Here is a 20,643-nt window from a genome sequence, read left to right as displayed (position 1 = left end):
TGACATAGGCCTTAAGGCCTGAGTCTGCAAATAGGGTTAAAAGCTTTCCCTAACATCAGTGGATGAGGTCTTGGTGCTATACCAGTCTTTTTCTTGATATAAAAAACTTACTGAAATTCTAAGAAAATTTCCACAAGAATTTTAGACACTGTTTTGAAAGTAAGAGTTGTGAAATATCTTGACAGTTTTCTCCCTTAGCCCTTTCTTCCTCTTTTTTGCCCTTTTAGACAAAAGTTGAGAACAGATTTGAAATCACAAAGCATTTCCAGAGTGCCATACATTGAAAAGAATCCTTAGAATACATAATCAGTCATCTCCCTTCCATTTTTATGTATCACTTTAGATACACATGACTTAAACTTCTGAGTAAAATTCATGAAACATATAATAGGTCAATCCACTACAATATTTTACTAGCTTTCATTTTATAAAGGTTGCACTAGTGAATAAAATAAATAAATGAAATCAGCCATTAATTACTCCTTGCCTTATATAAATGTTTACTGGCCTTCAATGACTATTTCAGTATGCTATAGGGAGATGAGAAATAAATCTTACATTTTAAAAGTTTAAAAGTTTTGGGACTTCCCTGGCACCGTGGTTAAGAATCTGCCTGCCAATGCAGAGGACAGGGGTTTAAGCCCTGGTCCGGGAAGATCCCACGTGCTGAGGAGCAACTAAGCCTGTGCTCCACAACTACTGAGCCTGCGCTTTAGAGCTCATGAGTCACAACCACTGAGCCCATGTGCCACAACTACTGAGGCCTGTGCACCTAGAGCCCATGCTCCACAACAAGAGAAGCCACCGCAATGAGAAGCCTGCGCACCACAACGAAGAGTAGCCCCCGCTCATGGCAACTAGAGAAAGCCTGCATGCACCAACGAAGACCCAACACAGCCAATAAACAAACAACAAACAAATCAATAAATGAAGTTTAAAAGTTTAGACTACTGAAAGTAGTCCAGTATCATTCTTTTCCACATACCTGTCCAGTTTTACCAACACCATTTATTGAAGAGAGACTGTCTTTCCCCCACTGTATAGTCTTGGCTCCTTTATTGTAAATTAGTTGACCTTAAGTGTGTGGGTTTCTTTCTGGGCTCTCTATTCTGTTCCATTGATCTGTGTGTCTGTTTTTGTGCCAGTAACATACAGTTGTGATTACTAAAGCTTTGTGGTATAGTTTGAAATCAAAGAGAGTGATAACCTGCAGCTTTGTTCTTCTTTCTTAAGATTGCTTATACAGGGTCTTTTGTGTTTCCATGAAGATTTTAAGATTATGTGTTCCAGTTCTTTAAAAAATGCCATTGGTATTTTGATAGGGATTCATTAAATCTGTAGATTGCTTTGGGTAGTATGGACCTTTTAACGATATTAATTCTTTCAATCTATGAGCACAGAATATCTTTCCATTTGTCTGTGTTGTCTTCAATTTCTTTCATCAGTGTCTTATAGTTTTCAGAGTACAGGTCTTTCACCTCCTTGGTTAAATTTATTCTTTTTGATGCAATTGTAAATGGGATTGCTTTCTTAATTTCTCTTTCTGATAGTTCATTCTTAATATATAGATATACAACAGATTTCTGTATATTGATTTTGTATGCTACCACTTACTGAATTCATTTACCAGTTCTAACATTTTTTCCATGGAGTCTTTAGGCTTTTCTATATGTAGCATCCTGTTATACGTAAATATGACAGTTTTACTTTTGCCTTTCCAATTTGGATGCCTTTTATCTCTTTTCTTGTCTGATTGCTGTGGCTAGGACTTCCTATACAATGTTGAATAAAAGTAGTGAGAGTGGGCATCCTGTCTTGTTTCTGACCTTAGAGGAAAAGGCTTCAGTTTTTCTCCATTGAATATGATGTTAGCTGTGGGTTTGTTATACGTGGGCTTTATTATCTTGGGTGTACACCCACCCTGTTGAGTGTTTATCGTAAATGGATGTTGGATTTTGTCAACTGCTCTTTCTGCATCAATTGAGATAATCAAATGATATTTTTCTTTTGTCTTGCTAATGTGGTGTATCATGTTAAATTAATTTGTGGATATTGAAACATCCTTGCGTTCCTGGGATAAATCCCACGTGATTGTGGCCTATGATCCTTTTAATGTACTGCTGAATTCGTTTTGCTAGTATTTTGTCAAGGATTTTTGCATCTATGTTCATCAGGGATATTGTCCTGTATTATTTTTTTTTTTCTAGTGTCTTTGACTGGTTTTAGTATCAGGGTAAATCTGGCTTCACAGAACAAATTTGAGGATATTCCTTCTTCTATTTTTTTGGAATAGCTTGAGAAGGATAGGTAATAACTCTTCTTTAAATGTTTAGTAGATTCACCTGTGAAACTATCTGCTCCCAGACTTTTGTCTGTTCAGAGTTTTTTGATTACTAATTCAATTTCACTTCTAGTAATTGGACTGCTCAGATTTTCTATCTCTTCCAGATTCAATCTTGGAAGATTGTGCGTTTTTAAGAATTTATGTATCTCTTCTAGGTTGTCTAATTGGCTGGTGTATAACTGTTAGTAATAATCTCTTATGATCCTTTGTATTTTTGTGGTGTCAATTGTAATTTCTCTTTCATTTCTTATTCTATTTATTTGGGCCCTTTCTCTTTTTTTCTTGATGAGTCTGGCTTAAAGGTTCATAAATTTTATCTTTTCAAAAAGCCAGCTCTTAGTTTCACTGAACTTTTTTTACTGTTCTTTTTAAGTCTTTTTTTTCATTTATTTTTGCTCTGATCTTTACTATTTCCTTCTTTCTACTACTTTTGGGCTTTGTTGGTTCCTCTTTTCTAGTTCCTTTAGGTATAAGGGTATACTGTTTACCTGAGATTTTTCTTATTTCTTGATGTAGGCCTGTATCACCATAAACTTCCCTCTTAGAACTGCCTTTGCTGCAATGCAAAGATTTTGGATCATTGTGTTTCCATTTTCACTTGTCCCAGGTATTTTTAAATTTCCTCTTTGATTTCTTCAGTGACCCAATGGTTGTTTAGTAGCATGTTGTTTAGCCTCCACTTGTTTGTGTTTTTTCCATTTTTCTTCTTGTAACTGATTTCTAGTTTCATACTGTTGTGATAGGAAAAGATGCTTGATATGATTTCAATCTTTTTAAATTTACTGAGACTGGTTTTGTGGCTTAGCATGTGATCTACCTTGGAGAGTATTTCACGTGCACTTGAAAAGAGTGTGTATTCTGTTGGTTTTGAATGGAATGTTCTACATATGTCTATTAATTCCATCAAATCTGATGTGTCATTTAAGGCCAATATTTTCTTATTAATTTTCTGTGTAGATGATCTATCCACGGATGTAAGTGGAGTATCAAAGTCCCCAGCTATTGTATTATTGTCAATTTTCCTATACTAGTTGCTTTATATATTTAGGTGCTCTTTTGTTGAGTGCATAAATACTTATGAATGTTATATCCTCTTCTTGGATTCATCCCTTTATCCTTATGTAACACCTTTTTTTTTTTTGTCTTCCCTTAAAGTCTTTGTTTTAAAGTCTATATTCCTTGATATGAGAACTGCTACCTCAGCTTTCTTTTTGTTTCCATTTGTAAGGAACATATTTTTCCATCCTTTCACTTTCAGTGCATGTATGTCTTTAGGTTTGAAGTGAATCTTTCGTAGGCAGCATATAGATGGGTCTTGTTCTTGTGTCCATTCAGCCATCCTGTGTCTTCTGATTGGAGCATTTAGTCCATTTACATTGAAAGTGGTTACTGATACGTATGCACTTTTATTGTCATTTTGTTAATTGTTTTCTGGTTGCTTCTGTAGTTCTTGTCTGTTCCTTTCGTCTTTTAGTTTCTTCCCTCGTGGTTTGATGATTTTCTTTAGTTTTGTGTTTCGGTTCCTTCCCCTTTACTTTTTGTGTAGCTATTATAGGTTTTTGGTTTGTGGTTACCATGAGGTTTATATACATGAACCTATATACACAGCAGATTGCTTTAAGCTGATAGTCACTTAAGTTCAAACACATTCTGAAAACTATGCTTTTACTCCCCCCAACCATGTTTTATGTTTTTGATGTCATATTTACATCTTTCTATTTTGTACACACAAATAATGCTTACTGTAGTTATACTTGATTTTACAACTTTTTTCATTTAACATTCAATTTTTAAGTGACAATCCACTGCCTTTACTATATATTTGCCTTAGCAGTGAGAGTTTTCCTTTCATATACTTTCTTATCTCCAGTTATGACCTTGTCTTCTCCACTTAAAGAAGACCCTTTAACATTTATTGTAAGGCTGGTTTATGAACCAGCTTGTAAGGTGGTGATGAACTCTTAGTTTTTGCTTGTCTGGGAAATTCTTTCTCTCTCCTTCATTTCTGAATGACAACCTTGTCAGGTAGAATATTTTTGGTGGTAAGATTTTTCCTTTCAGCATTTTAAATACAGCATGTCATTCCCTTCTGGCCTGTAAAATTCCTGCTGAAAAATTGGCTGATAACATTATGGGAATTCCCACGATTGTGACTAGTGTTGCTTTTCTTTTGCTGCCTTTAAAACTCTTTCTTATCTTTAACTTCTATCATTTTAATCATGATATGTCTTGGTGTGGATCTCTTTGAATTCATCTTTCTTGGGACTCTCTATGCTTCCTGGACCTGAATATCTCTTTCATCCCCCAGATTAGGGAAGTTTTAGCCATTATTTCTTCAAATACATTTTCTGTCCCTTTCTCTCTCTCTCCTCCTTCTGGGACCCCTATAATGTGAATGTTAGTATGCCTGATGTTGTCTCAAAAGTCCCTCAAACTATCCTCATTTTAAAAATTCTTTTTTTCTGTTCAGTTTGAGTGATTTCTAGTACTCTGTATTCCAGATCACTGATCTGTCCTTCTGTATCATCTAATCTACTGTTGATCCCCTCTAATGTATTTTTCACTTCAGTTATTGTATTCTTCAGTTCTGATGGATTCTTTTTTTTTTTAAATAAATTTATTTATTTATTCATTCATTTAATTTTTGGCTGCATTGGGTCTTCGCCGCTGCACGCAGGTTCTCTCTAGTTGCTGAGAGCGGGGGCTACTCTTCATTGTAGTGTGCGGGCCCCTCATTGTGGTGGCTTCTTTGTTGCAGAGCACAGGCTCCAGGCACGTGGGCTTCAGTAGTTGTGGCACACAGGCTTCAGTAGTTGTGGCTCGTGGGCTCCAGAGCGCAGGCTCAGTAGTTGCGGCGCATGGGCCTAGCCACTCCGCGGCATGTGGGATCTTCCCAGACCAGGGCTCAAACCCATGTCCCCCACATTGGCAGGCGGACTCCCAACCACTGCACCACCAGGGAAGCCCTCTTTTTTCTATTTTCTAACTCTTTGTTGAAGTTCTCACTGTGTTCATCCACTCTTCTCCAGAGTTCCGTAAGCATCTTTATGATCATTACCTTAAACTCATTATCAGGTAGATTGCTTGTGGCTCGTGGGCTCCAGAGCGCAGGCTCAGTAGTTGCGGCGCATGGGCCTAGCCACTCCGCGGCATGTGGGATCTTCCCAGACCAGGGCTCAAACCCATGTCCCCCACATTGGCAGGCGGACTCCCAACCACTGCACCACCAGGGAAGCCCTCTTTTTTCTATTTTCTAACTCTTTGTTGAAGTTCTCACTGTGTTCATCCACTCTTCTCCAGAGTTCCGTAAGCATCTTTATGATCATTACCTTAAACTCATTATCAGGTAGATTGCTTATCTCTGTTTCATTTAGCTCTTTTTCTGAGAGGTTTTTCTTGTTCTTTCGTTTGAAACATATTCCTCTGTCTCCTCATACTGCCTAATTCTCTGTATATTTCTATGTATTAGGTAGGTCCATTACATCTCCCAATCTTAGAAAAGTAGCCTTATGTAGATGTCCTATGGGGCCCAGCAGCAAGCTTCCCTATGGCTACCAGAGGCAGATGCTCCAGGGGTATCCCCTATGTGGGCTGTTTGTGCCCTTTTATTGTGTGTGAGGCCAACTCCTGTGGGCACACTGGTGGATAGGATAGGCTCCCCAGTACTGCTGGCCGTGCAACCTGTCAGCATGCAACTGCTACAAGTCGCATGATTGCTGGTAGGCTGTGCCGGCCCCCAGAGCTAATATGCTAGAGGGAGGATTCCAACATGGTGCCCACCAGTGCAGGTGTCAGAGTGGTAGAACGAGATCACAAAAATGGCTGCCACCAGCATCTCACTTCCGGGGGGAATCCCAGCTGCCTCCTGTCTCTTCAGTGAGGCTCTCCAAGATAAGCAAGTGGGTCTGACTCAGACACCTGGCAAACTGCTGCCTCTGTGCTGGGACTTGGAGCAAGTAAGTTTCTGTGCACACCCTTTAAGAGCAAAGTCTTGGTATCCTACAGCCCTCTGGTTCTCCCAAACATAAGTCCCACAGGTATTCAAAGTCAGACGTTTTGGGCATTTGTATTCATGGTTTAGGACCCCCAGGATGGGGAGCTGGATGTGGGGCTTGACCCCCTCAGTCCTCGGGGAGGATCTCCATTGTTGTGATTTTCCTCCTATTTAAGGACCCTTAAGTGTGGGTCCTGACAAGACCATACCTCTGCCCCTCCTACTCATCTTGTTGTGGTTTCTTCTTTATATCTTTAATTGCAGAGTACCTTCTCTGTTAGTCTTTAGGTCATTCTCAGAGACAGTTGCTCTGTAAGTAGTTGTAACTTTGGTGTGCCGTGGGAGCAAGTAAGCTCAGGGGCTTCCTATTCCGCCATCTTGATCGCTCCTTCTACGTCATCCTATCTTGTCAACGCCAATGTAGGCTGTAACCATCTCTTTACCAAAGAAAATAATGTATGTGTAAGTGCTCTGTAAACATTAAAACCAGCTGAGTCAAAGGTATTGTTATTATCAGGATTCCCAATGTTCATTCTTAAGAAGTTAAGGGAAAAAAAAACTTTCTTAGGAATTAAAAGTGAACTGAAGCAAAATATGAGGAACAATATAGACTTCAAGGAGAATATTAATATTGACTGTATATTCTTATTTACCACGTTATTATGCTTGCTAATACAATTTGGTTAAATAAAATATTTCACCAGCATTGCCTGCCAGAAATAACAATTTAACCACTAAAACATAAATGAAAAATAGAAATAAGTACTTACTCACAACACCAAACTGTCCCCAGAACAGAAGTATAGCCAAAATTGGGAAAATAACAGTGAGGATATTTTCATCTGGAGAAAACCATGAAACTGGGAAAAGAGAAAACAAAAATCACAATTAACATTTACTATAATCACTGTAACTCCTGCCCATGAATAGTGAACAATATATTTTATTGTGGAGATGGAAAATAAAAACAATTAATTAAAACTTTGGTCTTAAAATAATTAAGTAACAAATTATACATATAATTTAACTTATACAGCAAATTTTACTTATGAGACAAGAAACTAGTTCTTTAAGTGGTTTTCACCACATTTTCCCTAACCTATGACTTCTGGAAGGAGGTAATACGGTACAGGAGCTGAGAACAAGGTTCTGCAGCTACAGCGCCTGGCTTTGAAACCCAACCCTAACTTACAGTCTCTGTGATCTTGGACAAAGTCTTAACACCTCTCTGTTCTTCACTGTCCTCATTGTTACACTGGGACAACTGGACTGTTGTGATTGTTAATGAAGTTAATACATGAAAAGGGCCTAAAACAAATCTCGGCACTTACCAAGTGCTCAGTAAACATTAACTACAATTATTATTATGTGCTCCTACAGTGAACACCTGTATGTGTAACATGCCAAGAATTTACCTTAAACCAACAATGAAGTCTTTCTGTAAAGACTTACTCAGGGTATCAAAGTGAGGAAGTTGTACAACTGGGTACCGTCACCTTACTCTGACTAAAACCAAGATAGATGTGAGCCCTAGCTTTTCTCAAACTTACTCTGGAATAGAAGATGTATTTATGAATAATTAGGCTTCAAATGATTGTTTACATATAAAGTAACATGAGGGGCTTTAGGTATTAAGTGGTTTACAAGTTACCTAGAGAATGATAATATGAAATGATATGTTCTATATAAAGGAAATTGTGATTTTAAGTCTTCAAAAAGATTTGTTGAGAACTTTTGAAAAATTAAGTTTAATTGCATCTTATCAACTCTTAATACGATAATTTTACCTGTGAAATTTCTTCTCCAACAATAAAGCCAAGTAAATGCACTGAAAGCATTTCAAAGTTTGACTGTAAAGAGGGAATGTGCTGTGCACATTTTCAAATCTTCCACTGCTCTGCCTCTGTATCAGCATGCAAGAAAACTTGTGGGCTTTCATACAGTAATACTAGCCATGCATTTCTTGTGTTAGCTTATAATGTTAAGCTCTGGTAAATGTTCACAACAATCCACAGAATATAACATTATGAACTCTATCTCACAGATATTAATTAACTTTCCATAATCTAGCATTTTGCGCTACACATAGTAGAGACTCAATTGGTTTGTTGCTGAAGGTTCCAATAGTCAAAAAATAGTGAGTGAATGAAAGACAGTTTTTTGGGGTCGGGGGGTGGATGATCTCATGGTTGCAGATCTCTACCAAGAGACAGATGTTTTCAGATACTCTGACTTCATACCTTAACTTCCAACTGAATTACTGAGCATCTTCCTATACCAAAGAAAACCCCTTTCAATTCAGTCTAAAATCCTACCAGGAAAAACCTTCATGAATCATCTTTAGTTTTTCATATCTAATGCCCAGAGGATTTGGTAAAAGCTCAATGATCTAATGACTATTCTTAACCTATTTTTCTCTACTTGCTTTATTATTTTTTTTGAGTTGTGTACATTAACTCCTCAAATCCTCACAACTATTACACGCCTCCTTATCATTGAGGAAACTGAGGCCTAGAGAATTAAGGGTCTTAAGTATCTTAAATCTTCATGTCCCAAGCAGACTCCTGACACTCCTCTCCCTACTCCTTCAGCAAACCTACCCTCTCAGTTTTCCCCATTTCAGTAGTGGTGACCCCATTTCTCCAGTTGCTCAAGCTAAGAACCTTGGGGTCATCCTTGACTCCTTGACTTCTCTCACACCTCACTTCTGGCCTGACACTAAATCCTGTGGTTGCTACCTTCAAGATACAGCCAGAATCTGATCTCGTGTTCAAGATGGGCTGACAATGAAATGTTCTTTCTTCACTGGCCTCCCTCCTTACACAACAGAACACTCTTCAACAGTCTTAGCATATATTAATAGAAATCTACCAGTGATAATAAGAATTAAGTTTGACCTGGTCTGATCACTCATTTTTCACTTATTACACAAACATGTATTGAAAGCCCACCATGGGTAGGGTACTCTTCTAGGTACCTGAGATCTAGCAGTGAATAAGCCAGGTGGGGCTACGGGCTTGAGGAGGGGGAGGGGCTGAAGAACAGACTCTTGTGGGTCATAAGGCCTCATGGGGAGAGGAACTGGCCCTGAGCCTTGGACTGGAAAGAGCCTGCCATGTGAGGACAGGGGAGAAGATATGCCAAAGGAACAGCAAGTTGGAGCAACTGAATGATGGCCAGTGTAACTAGAATTTAATGATACAAGATGAGATGGAAAGAGATTGCTGGGATTAAGAACTCTCTAATTACCTGTTACCTCTCTCTAATTTGTTAAGGTGGGAAAAGTCTTCTCAGCTTGTTAAGAAAGTTTGGATTTTATTCTATAAGCAATGAAAAGTGATCGGAAACCTTCAAGGAGGGAAGAAAAGTGACCTGATTTATTTAAAATCTTCCTGGGCAGCCTTGAAGGGAATGGATTCTAGAGAAGCAGGACCTACAAGAAAGTTAATGCAGCCATCAGGTAGTAGCAGGAAGGTAGGACACGGCCCACAGATGCAGTCCTGAGTTCAGTTACTCATCAAATTTAAAGACATAATAGGGAATCCTCCCAAAGTAAAGTGACTAGAATAGGGATGCTGAAACCATGCGCAATGGCTGAAGGAACTGGGGACTTTTACCTTAGAGAAGAATAGACTTGGAAGAGAAATACCATACCTCCTAGTGGGTGAGAAATTGCAGGGTTGCAAGTTTTAGCTTGACTTCAGGAAGAACTGGAACTGCCTGATAATAGACTAACATCCTCTGGGCAGTAACAGTCCCATCCTGTCATGCGCTTAGGTAAAAATTTGAATGGGAGGGGGCGAGTCCGCGTGGGCCTCCAAGCCGCCCGCCCCGCAGCGGAGAGGTCACAGCAAGAGGTCGCAGCGATAGGCCGCCCCACAATGCCACGGTCACCTGGAGGTCGGAGCGCCGGGCTGCACTGTGGCCTACTGCCGGCAGGAAGGGAAGGATCGAATCATATTTGTGACCAAAGAAGACCATGAAACCCCAGGCAACGCGAAGCTGACGACCCCATGATCCGTACGAGGAGCACGGACTGATCCTGCCCCACGGAGACATCATCAGCTGGAACTGCCCGTGCCTTGGGGGCATGGCCAGCGGGGCGTGTGGGGAACAGTTCAAGGCGGCCTTTTCCTGCTTCCCCTGCAGCACAGCGGATGTCAAGGGGTCCGACTGTGTAGACCAGTTCCGGCCCATGCAGGAGTGCATGCAGAAGTACCCGGACCTCTATCCCCAGAAGGAGGAGAAGCCAGCGGATCGATTAGAGGAAACGGCTGCCTCTGAGGCCACCACAACCAAAAAAGAGGAGGGGTGCAGCTAATGAAGGCCCGGGGCGCGCTGGGCTCCAGCCTCCGTCAGAGAGGATGAACCTCTCCAAGAAATTGTCTCTCCCTCTGTTGTTCTGTGCACTGTACTGTACAAAATAACTTACTGTGCTGATCAGGGGTCTTGGCCCCTTGACATATACACTGAAAAATGGGTTGTATGTATGTGTGTCTCACATAACCTATCAGTGAATGTAGCTGCCACTTTTGAATTCTCTTCTCATATTGTCCTGAATTTTGCCACTTTGAAATAACGTGCTGAATAATCTCAGCAACCAAAACTCATTATCTGGGAGTGTCTCTTGTGAGTGAGCTGATTTATTCTGATTCCTTGTATCCCTTTTAGTAGATTTTATACCTAGTTGGAAAGCGAAATAGAAACAAAACATCTTCCTTTAAAAATGCTGGAGTGGGGCCATTCGTTGTAGAAGAGGCAGGATGATCAGCCCTTGAGTATTTGACGAAGCATTATGCTTCATTTCTGATATATTTTGGTTTCCAGTTTGCATTGAGCTCCAGGTTTTCTACATTTGGAAAACAGAGCTTTGTATCCTCTGAGTGACTCCCTTTGTAAGTGAAGAGAAAGGCTGTTTTTTTCTGTTCTTGTTATTCCAAAAGCCCTGGTTTGGGGTCTGTGTTCACATTGGCTCTGCCTCAGCCTGTTCAGATGCAATGTTCTTGAGAGGTGGGGACCTAATCATTACCAAAGTAGCACCCGAGAGAGGAAATGGTGTCAATTAAAAGGAAAGCATGATTTTTACCTGAAAGAAAAATTGTTTTGAATGACCAACTACCTGGGGTGTGATAGAAGTAATTCAGAAATTACATGGGCAGATAGACTAGATGACTAATAGCTGACTCTATACCTCTATGCAGAAATAATAATGAGCTATTTCAAAGACAGAGGGTGGGATTATAGAACAAAAAATATTATTGTCTAAGTGATTCTTAACTGGAGCTTCTCAGAATTACCTGGAGTTTATCCAAATGCCACATACTCTCCCCTTTCAGCTTCTACCCCAATAACTGTGTGTGTGTTTGTGTGTTTGTGTGTGTGTGTGTGTGTGTGTGTGTGTGGCAGGGGTGGGGTGACCCACAAGTCTCTCAATTTAAAATCACTGCTACATCCCCCTGCTCTAATTTGTCTTCTCTCACTGACATGAACATGTTACCTCTCTCTAATTTGTTAAGGGGGGAAAAGTTTAAGGATCACTGAATTGGATCTTTGAGTATCAAGTGAGATGCTAGGGAAAAACCCAATGTTTTATATAAAACTATGTATCTGCTCATTAAGCTACTGATTTGTTAGAGTAATTAGTACTGTCAGACGACTAACTCTTTGTTTCCCAAGGGGAGAGGGAGACAAGATACTTCTCTAAGGTCCCTTTCAGTTCTGAGTTTCTATGGCACTAAGAAAATTAATTAAGCTTAAAATGGACTAAGAACAATATTAGATATTTTTCCACCCCAGGATTAAGAAAGATGATCCAAAGTCAGCCAAACTCTTATTCCACCCAAGCTACGTCTGACAACTATGCCCATTATTCTCCAATTCCTGGTCAGGTAGAGTGGAAAATAAACTTACTAGTGGAAAGGCAACGAAATGATACTAAGAGGATGTGGTCTGTGGATAAGTGCTTAAATTGTGCTTCCAAGTTTAAACATTATAAAAACGCAGGACCTCATTTCTCTTATCATTGTGTACAAAATGGGATGACCTGAAAGAGGCAAAAAATCACTCTAATCAATTAAGTGTGCCTCTCCTTCAAATATATACAAGGTACACCTCCATGCACAGAGAACACGTTTCCACAGAGAAGGATCATGATAAAATTTCTGACACTAAAATTCAAGCCAAATTTTTACTTGATGCTTCAGGACTGTGATGGGTTTTGTTTTTTTTTTGCTGTATTGACTTGGCTAGGATATAGTCCCCAGCTAGTTAATCAAAGCCAGAATTCTAAGGTAGCCCCCAAACACCCTGCCCCCTGCAAGCAGCCTTTTTAAATTCTCTCCCCTGGAGGGAGGGATGGGACTGTGAATATGATGGATTTCATTCCCGTGATTATATTGTTTCATATGGCAAAGAGATTTTGCTAAATGTAATTAAGGCCCCCAATCAGTTGACTTTGAAAGAGTGATTATTCTTGAGGGAGAGGGGGCAGACCAAATAAGAACTTAAAAGGGTTTGGGATTGTTCTAGCAAAAGAAATTCAACATGTTCGAGAGGGATTCAACAAGAGGAGGATTCTCCTTAGTTGGCTTTAAATATGGGAGATGCTGTGTGGCAAGGAATGGGAACAACCTCTAGGAGCTAAGAGAAGCCCCCATCAGACATCCAGCAGAGAAACAGGGACCTCAGTCCTACAATCACACGGAATTGAATTCTGCCAAAACCATGTGTGCTTGGAACAAGACCCTGAGCTCCTGATGAGAACACAGCCTGCTAACACCTTGCTTTTAGCCTCGTAAGATTGGAGAACCCAGTCATACCATGACCAGAATTGTGATCTACAAAGTGGTGAGCTAATAAATGGGTGCTGTTTAAAGCTGCTACATTTGTAGTTGTTTGTACATGCACTTGAAAACTAACACGAGGATCTCAAAATGCCTTCATGTCAACATTATGAACATAACGTATCTCATGATGATGGTAATGGAAATGGCAACTTTGCTAAACTTGAACAGACCTTTAAAAACAAAACCCTAATAGCTTACGCAGAAAAAAGTAAAATTTTAAGCCTCCAAGTTTTTGTATCATTAATACTATAAATATAAATATTAATAACACATTTTAAAACTATTATTATTTACATTTAGTAATCTGGTTGTTTACAAGGTGTTTCCACAGAAACTATATACAGCGGTGGTAAACATACTGGTTTTAAAGACAGACAGATCTAGGTTAAAATCCTGGATATGACTCTGGTCTTGAACAACTACCTTAAATCTCTCAGGCTTCCTCATCTGTTAAATGGTAAGACCTGTACCTATCTCCTAGAGTTCTTGAGTTCAGGACACAATATACATAAACTATCTGGCACATATACATAAACTATCTGTGCCCTAATAAATGTAAGATTATTTTACTGTTCTTTTGTACTATCACTTCCTTGAAAGTAGGGATTATGTCTTCATCATCAATGAATCCACAGTGCCTAGCACAGTGCCTGACACATAGTAGGTGCTCAATAAATCTTTGTTAAGTAAGCAAGATATTTTGAACAAGCCTGTGATGGAAATGGTATTCCCATCTTACAGATAAAAAACAGAGGGCCAGACAGGTTGAGTTTTTTATCCAAATTTTCTTAAACTAGAAAATGGTAATGTATAGAAAAAGCTTTCTAAATTCAAGTCCTGTGCTCCATCCATGGTACTATACTATACGTAGGCACCAGAGGTATATAAAATCTCATAGAGAGGTATACATATCTCATAGGTAGTATTTCTAAAATACTGTGCTCCAAAAAAAGGGCACAAAGAATGGTCACCCTTAATTCACATTCTACTAAGTGGAATTCTCTATTACGCAATTTCTATTCCTCACTTATGCCTATATTTGTGAAAAAGTACCACACTGTAAAAATGGTTTCTATTGCCTAAATCCCCAAAGTCCCCATGATGGGTAAGTCTCATTATCACAATACATTTGTATTCCACTATAAGAGTCCTGCTCCAATTAACTTTTTGTGCAGAGAGGTTTTTTGGTTTTTTTTTCCAGTAAAAAATGGGTACAAAATAATGACATGACAACAGTAGATGCTGGCAAGGATGTGAAGAAACTAGATCACTCATATGTTGCTGATGGGAATGTAAAATGGTACAACCACTCTGCAAAACAGTTTGGCAGTTTCCTTCACTTTGTTATACAGTAGAAACTAACACACCACTGTAAAGCAATTATACTCCAATAGAGATGTTAAAACAAACAAACAAACAACTAAGCATACACTTGCATACAGCTGAGTAATTGTACTTCTGGGCATTTATTCAGAGGAATGAAGATTATGTGCACCTAAAAACCTCTATATGGTAGTTCACAGCAACTCCATTTGTAACAGCCAAAAACTGGAAACACCCAAAATGTCCTACGATAGGTGAACAGTTAAACAAGCTGTGATATACCCATACCATGGGATACTACTTAGCCAAAAAAGAGAGAGAAAGAGAACAAACTATTAATACAGACACAACTTGGATTGATCTCAAGGGTACTGTGCTGAGTGTAAAAAGCCAATCTCAAAAGATTACATACTATATGATTCCATTTACATTACACTGTTGAAATGACCAAAGTATAGACATGGAGAACAAATTAGTGCTTGCCAGGTTAGCATGAGGGAGAGCTTTGTGCAAATGAAATAGTTTTATATGCTGATTGTGGTGGTAGTTACATAAATATACATATCATAAAATGACAAAGAATATACATACATTGTACCATTGTCAACTTCCAAGTTTTGATATTTTGGTATCATTATATGAGGTAACCAACCATTGGGGTAACTGAGTGAAGAGTACCCAGCACCCCCAGCACCCCTCTGTTCTATCTTTGCAACTTCCTGTGAATCTATAAGTATTTCAAAAAATAAAAATGAATGCAAAGCCAAATGTCTGTGACCTCTTGTAGAATTTTCTACATTCTCTACAGTGAAACAGTACCTCCTCATTTGAATGGTCCCAGAGTAAACACAGTTCATATTTTTATAGGGTACTTTGAAAATAAAGAAAGATGAAACAATCACACACAAAATTATAAACTTTCTCTTCATCTCAGATGTTGGTATTACTTTATCATCCATTTTCATTCCACCTTCTGGCCTTTCAAGTCTCATATTTCGAGTTTACCACCCAGTGACCTACACTACACTAAAAAATTACTGGTCCCTATGCCTTGTTTTTTCATTCCAATGAAGCTGTACATTCCTTCAGAACTTTCAACTAGCTATTAGGTTATCCAATTCCAGATTAGACTCCTGATGAAAGGTATACTCTAAAATCAAGAAAAAAGCTCTTCAGCCCAAATTAATAAAAGTTACAGTGTAAGAGAGATTTCTGAGCAGAAAAGCCTTCCAGATTCTGCTAGCCTACTCTAAGCCATCTCCTGCCCTCCCTCTCACAACACCCCAGGCCAGCTTCAGCAACCTGATACCTTCCTTCATAAAACAAACACTCCAAGAACACAATTTACATCTGCAAAGCACTTTGGTTCACAAAGCACTTGTACACAAGGGATCTCATTTGGTGCTCATTAGACTGTAGAATACATAAAAGCAAGTATCTATTTTCATCCCCATTTTAGAGATGAGGTAACTTGACTTGGCAAAGTAACTTCTCCATACCATAAGGGTGAACAGTTAAGTTGCAGAATAGGGGATATAACTCAGATCTGTTGTTTCCTAATCCTAAGCAATGTCAAAATATTCTATCACCCTGAGCACCCCATTCCCAATGTGGTAACAGACATTTAGTTAACAGTACATGCGAGAAGAACAGAGGCAAACAGCAGATCCAACTGAACTGATCTGACCCCATTGAAAGCAGAGGTTCTTAAGGTATGGTCTAATCCTGAGATCGGTAATATGTCTAGTGATTCTAAATAGAGCTTTCAAAATAGGAGGTTGAAATGTACTTCTGTGTGGTTGAAGAACTCAGCTGGCACAGCAAAGAATAGAAAGAAAGGAGACTTTAAACTTACTTCAGGTAACTTTACTGCTTTATGCAACTCACCAACTCAAGTTTGTGAAGAAAGGGCAGAATCATGGTGCTATAATTTAAATAATTATAAATAAATAAATTAAATTGGATCCCTAGCTCTCCCACATCTTGGCCAAGGGAAAAAAATAACAAAGCAAGGCTAAGCACAGGAAACCTCAAGGAATCATCTATGATAACCTGATTTTTAATATTCTGATTCTCCTCCTAATCTGTTCTTTCCAGAGGAAGCATGGCTGGGATTTGTCAACCCTTGATCAAAGTGTAAGGTTAAAAAAAAGGCAAAATAATTGGAAAAAGCCTTGAAAATTAATTACATGAAAGAAAGTACTTTTGATGGCAGCAAACAGAAATGCAGAGTAGATGACCCCCCGACTGCTCACCACAATATAACAGTCCTCAGACAAAAAGTTTGAGAACCACACAATGTACAAATTAACAAACAACAAAGGAGATTTACTGTGAAAAGCAGAAGAGCATATAAGATAAAACTCATGATCTTAAAGCTGCTAAACATTCCATCAACATTTATTATTAATAGTCTGCTTTTTGATTCAAACGAGTCGGTGGCCCCATTTTACCCCCCTTTCTAACAGGACCATGTTGCTTCAGGAGAAATAAAAGGGAAACTTCATAGAAGTCTTACCAACACGATATTTTAGCTCTACGATGGTTTCACCTTCTCTGCTTAATTCTGTTACTTCACAAGTGTAGTTTCCTAAGACGGCATCATGTTTATCCATCGTCAAAGAGGCAATGCCATTTAGTAATTCTGATGGTGAGATTTTTGCACTAGTAAAGTTATCGCTGGGCTTGGACCTTTGCTGACCTCCATCAAAGATGAAAATGTCTTTTCCTTTAAATTTCCACTTGACATACAATTCAGCAATGCTCTTCGCCTCCATGTTATTAACAAAACATGGGATGACAACAGTTTGATTGCAAACGGTGTATTCTACAGATTTGGTTGTATTAAATATTAGCTGAGCTGAACCTGGAAAAGAGAAATAAAATTGTTTCATTTCATTACAGAATTCTATACTATGAGATTTTATGTATATTACAAATCCTTAAGATAAAGAGAATTACTTCTATTGTTCACTTAAGCAAGCAAGCAGCTATAGAGAAGAGAAGATGGGCAAGGTTAAAAAAAGAAACAAATTATTTTAATATTAACATGCACAGCTGATAGACAACACTGTACACCTCTTCCTTATTCATTCCCAGTAAAACAAAATATACATTCTCACACATCTTGGGAATAAATTCAGCAACTGTGTTAGAACATGACGGTGTAGTATCTGGCTTTGGAAGCTTTGAAGTAATCATTACTGTCTTCTGATATATGTAGAAAGATATTATCCTTACTATGAGAAAATTTTAAACAGAAAATAAAACCAAATATTATATTCAGTATTAACTTCTATACACTCCTCCAAATGGAACTTGCTAAACTGATATGAAGTTTATCTCTATCCCTATGTTGCATTTCCAAAAAAGGTGTCAGGCTCTACTGTACTTAAATATAAAAAGTAAATCACATGAATCACATCACATCTTTCCACTAGGATGGAAAGTCTCAGAATGCTAAGGAGAAAAAAAAAACATTCTCTATGGCTATTTTCCCATTGCAAAATACAGACAGCAACAGACATTTTGTATGCGAGTATTATAAAAGATTATACACAACTGAATGGTATTTTCCCACTCCCACATTTCATTGAAACTAAGGAACAACTTCCAAACGTATATCAGGTATCCCTTCCTTCTAGAAACCATAAACCAACCAAAATAAGGATGGGAATAAAACACAGACCTACTAGAGCATGGACTTGAGGACATGGGGAGGGGGAAGGGTAAGCTGTGACGAAGTGAGAGAGTGGCAGGGACATATATACACTACCAAATGTAAATTAGATAGCTAGTGGGAAGCTGCCGCATAGCACAGGGAGATCACCTCTGTGCTTTGTGACCACCGGGAGGGGTGGGATAGGGAGGGTGGGAGGGAGATGCAAGAGGGAGGAGACATGGGGACATATGTGTATGTATAACTGGTTAACTTTGTTATAAAGCAGAAACTAACACACCATTGTAAAGCAATTATACTCCAATAAAAATGTTAAAAAAAAAAAAAGATGCAAGTTGAAACCAAGAGCAGATACTGCTAATAAGTAGCATATATTCCATCAACTCTTTTCAACAGGATAAACTACTGGTTGTTGCCTTATAAAAGAGGGATTGAGAAATGCATTATCTTTCATCTAGAATGTGCAAAAATGTAGAGAAATTGTAGTTGTCTTCCATATTCTTCAGCCATTTATCAGCTCTTTCATCTAAGTAGTTCATTGGTGTTTCTCTCAAAAAAAGCACTAACAAATACAAATAAAACCTCAAGTTTAATCATTCATCTTTAAGATTTTTTCCTTCATCGGGGCATAGGATGTTATTACTCTAGGAACATAATTACTATTCAATAAATGCCCACTGAATTGAATGCTAGGATGCAGAGTGGAATATGAACCGAACAATGTTCACGAAGCCTGAGAACAAATCCCATCTCTGTCATTTTTCAGTACGCGACCTTAAGCAATCCACTTAACTTCTCTTATGCCTTGGTTTACTCTCTGTAAGTAAGAGGATCAAAAACAAACACTGGGCTGCTTCACAGAATTGTGGTCAGCATCACAGGAGAAAATATATTGGCAAGTGCTCTCTAAACAATACTGTGCTATAAATATGTAGGATGATACTATAAAAACTAAGCACTATACAGCATTTTAATGTAATGCTCCAGACCTTCTCTGACTGTCAGGTCTAAATTGTTACATTTCTGGGAATCTGCAGTCTGAATCAATCCTGTGGGCATCCATAGCTCACCTCTCCCTAGTTCTTTATATTTCTAGCCACCCAAATATCAGGAAGCCCCAGGCAAAACCTGGACTTCCAACTGCATTCTTCAAAACCTTGGAGTTGTAAATTATTTCCCCTGAGAAATAAGCATTAGGGGGAGACTACGGTGTACAAGGAGAGAAGAAAGTGGCTATGATGCTGGAATTAGGAAGGAAAGTGTCAGAAAATATGGTCAACGATTTTGAAATGGACAAAAAGATTACTGAGAGTCCTTTCAGCGGAGTGCTGGGCACTGTCTGACAGATCCTTTTGGAATATCTGATTCTATAGGGGCTTGTGCCTTTTGCTAAGACTGGGCTGCTTTTACAATTTTGTGAGTTGTAGAAAACTGATGGTAATGCGAATGATTCATATGCATAGAGATACAAATAAACTTTGTTCTGCCATTGATTTCCACCTGGTGGAAGAGAGGAACTTAAACAATTACATTTTAGGGACTTCCCTGGCGGTCTAGTGCTTAAGACTCAGTGCTTCCACTTCAGGGGGCACGGGTTTGATCCCGGGTTGGGGAACTAAGATCCTGCATGCCTTGCAGCGTGGCCAAAAAAAAAAAAAAAAAAAAAAAAAAAAAAAAAATTACATTTTATTGTGCTGAGGACACTGACCAATTTTGCATTTGCTCACAAATTCATTTCACCATTCCTGATTTCCCATATGTACATGTGTCTATTCTTCCAATTCCCTTTTAAAACCAAGATGGTTGTACCGTCTTGCTGGTTTGCTTATTAATGTGAAATAAAAACTTTGACACATGTTCATTTTATATTTGTTTGAGTCAAGATTTTACCTTCTAAAAATTATCCTCTAATTAAAGAGATACAAGTGAAGAGCTAAGTTATCCCAGCGATCTTTTTTAGAAGTGGTAAGACCGCTTCTAAGTAAGTAAGGAGCAGTCAGCAAGCACTCCACGATTTCATAACTTAGGTTTAGAAAATGAATTTTCTAAAGAATACAGAAAGCACTGATTACACTGTTATTTGTTATAATACTAATGCAAACATTTTTATAGCTGAAGCAATTTAAGTAGAATAAACGCTGTCAATAAACTTCAAAGTGAAATTGACCTGGATAAACTATAATTTGAATAATCCTTGCACTAATAATTAATAAATAAAGATAGTCCAAAAATGTTGCTCCATCAGCTGTTAACTACAACTTCATCCTCTATAAACATCTGTTAAAAAGCTATTAAGTAGGCTTCCTTGGTGGCGCAGTGGTTGAGACTCCGCCTGATGATGCAGGGCACACGGGTTCGTGCCCCGGTCTGGGAAGATCCCACATGCCGTGGACCGGCTAGGCTCGTGAGCCATGGCCGCTGAGCCTGCGCGTCCGGAGCCTGCGCTCCGCAACGGGAG

The 20,643-nt window shown here is 38.8% G+C and overlaps 1 protein-coding gene and 1 pseudogene across 2 annotated transcripts in view; one reads left to right on the top strand and one right to left on the bottom strand.

Moving 5' to 3' along the window:
- The window catches only part of CD47 (CD47 molecule), a 56,603-nt gene that overhangs the window by 25,500 nt on the left and 10,460 nt on the right, over nucleotides 1-20,643 (bottom strand). For both annotated transcript variants that reach the window (XM_024120269.1, XM_024120271.3), the window contains exons 2-3: nucleotides 17,025-17,372; nucleotides 7,109-7,198 (exon numbers count right to left, since the gene is read on the bottom strand). In XM_024120269.1, the coding sequence (XP_023976037.1) occupies nucleotides 7,109-7,198; nucleotides 17,025-17,372 (438 nt within the window). The remainder of the gene's footprint in view (nucleotides 1-7,108; nucleotides 7,199-17,024; nucleotides 17,373-20,643) is intronic.
- Nucleotides 9,750-10,794, top strand: LOC102995015 (mitochondrial intermembrane space import and assembly protein 40-like; annotated as a pseudogene).

This window comes from Physeter macrocephalus, chromosome 1, assembly GCF_002837175.3.
Source record: "Physeter macrocephalus isolate SW-GA chromosome 1, ASM283717v5, whole genome shotgun sequence".
In the NCBI taxonomy this organism is placed as follows: domain Eukaryota; kingdom Metazoa; phylum Chordata; class Mammalia; order Artiodactyla; family Physeteridae; genus Physeter; species Physeter macrocephalus.
This window is presented reverse-complemented; position numbering and strand designations above follow the sequence as displayed.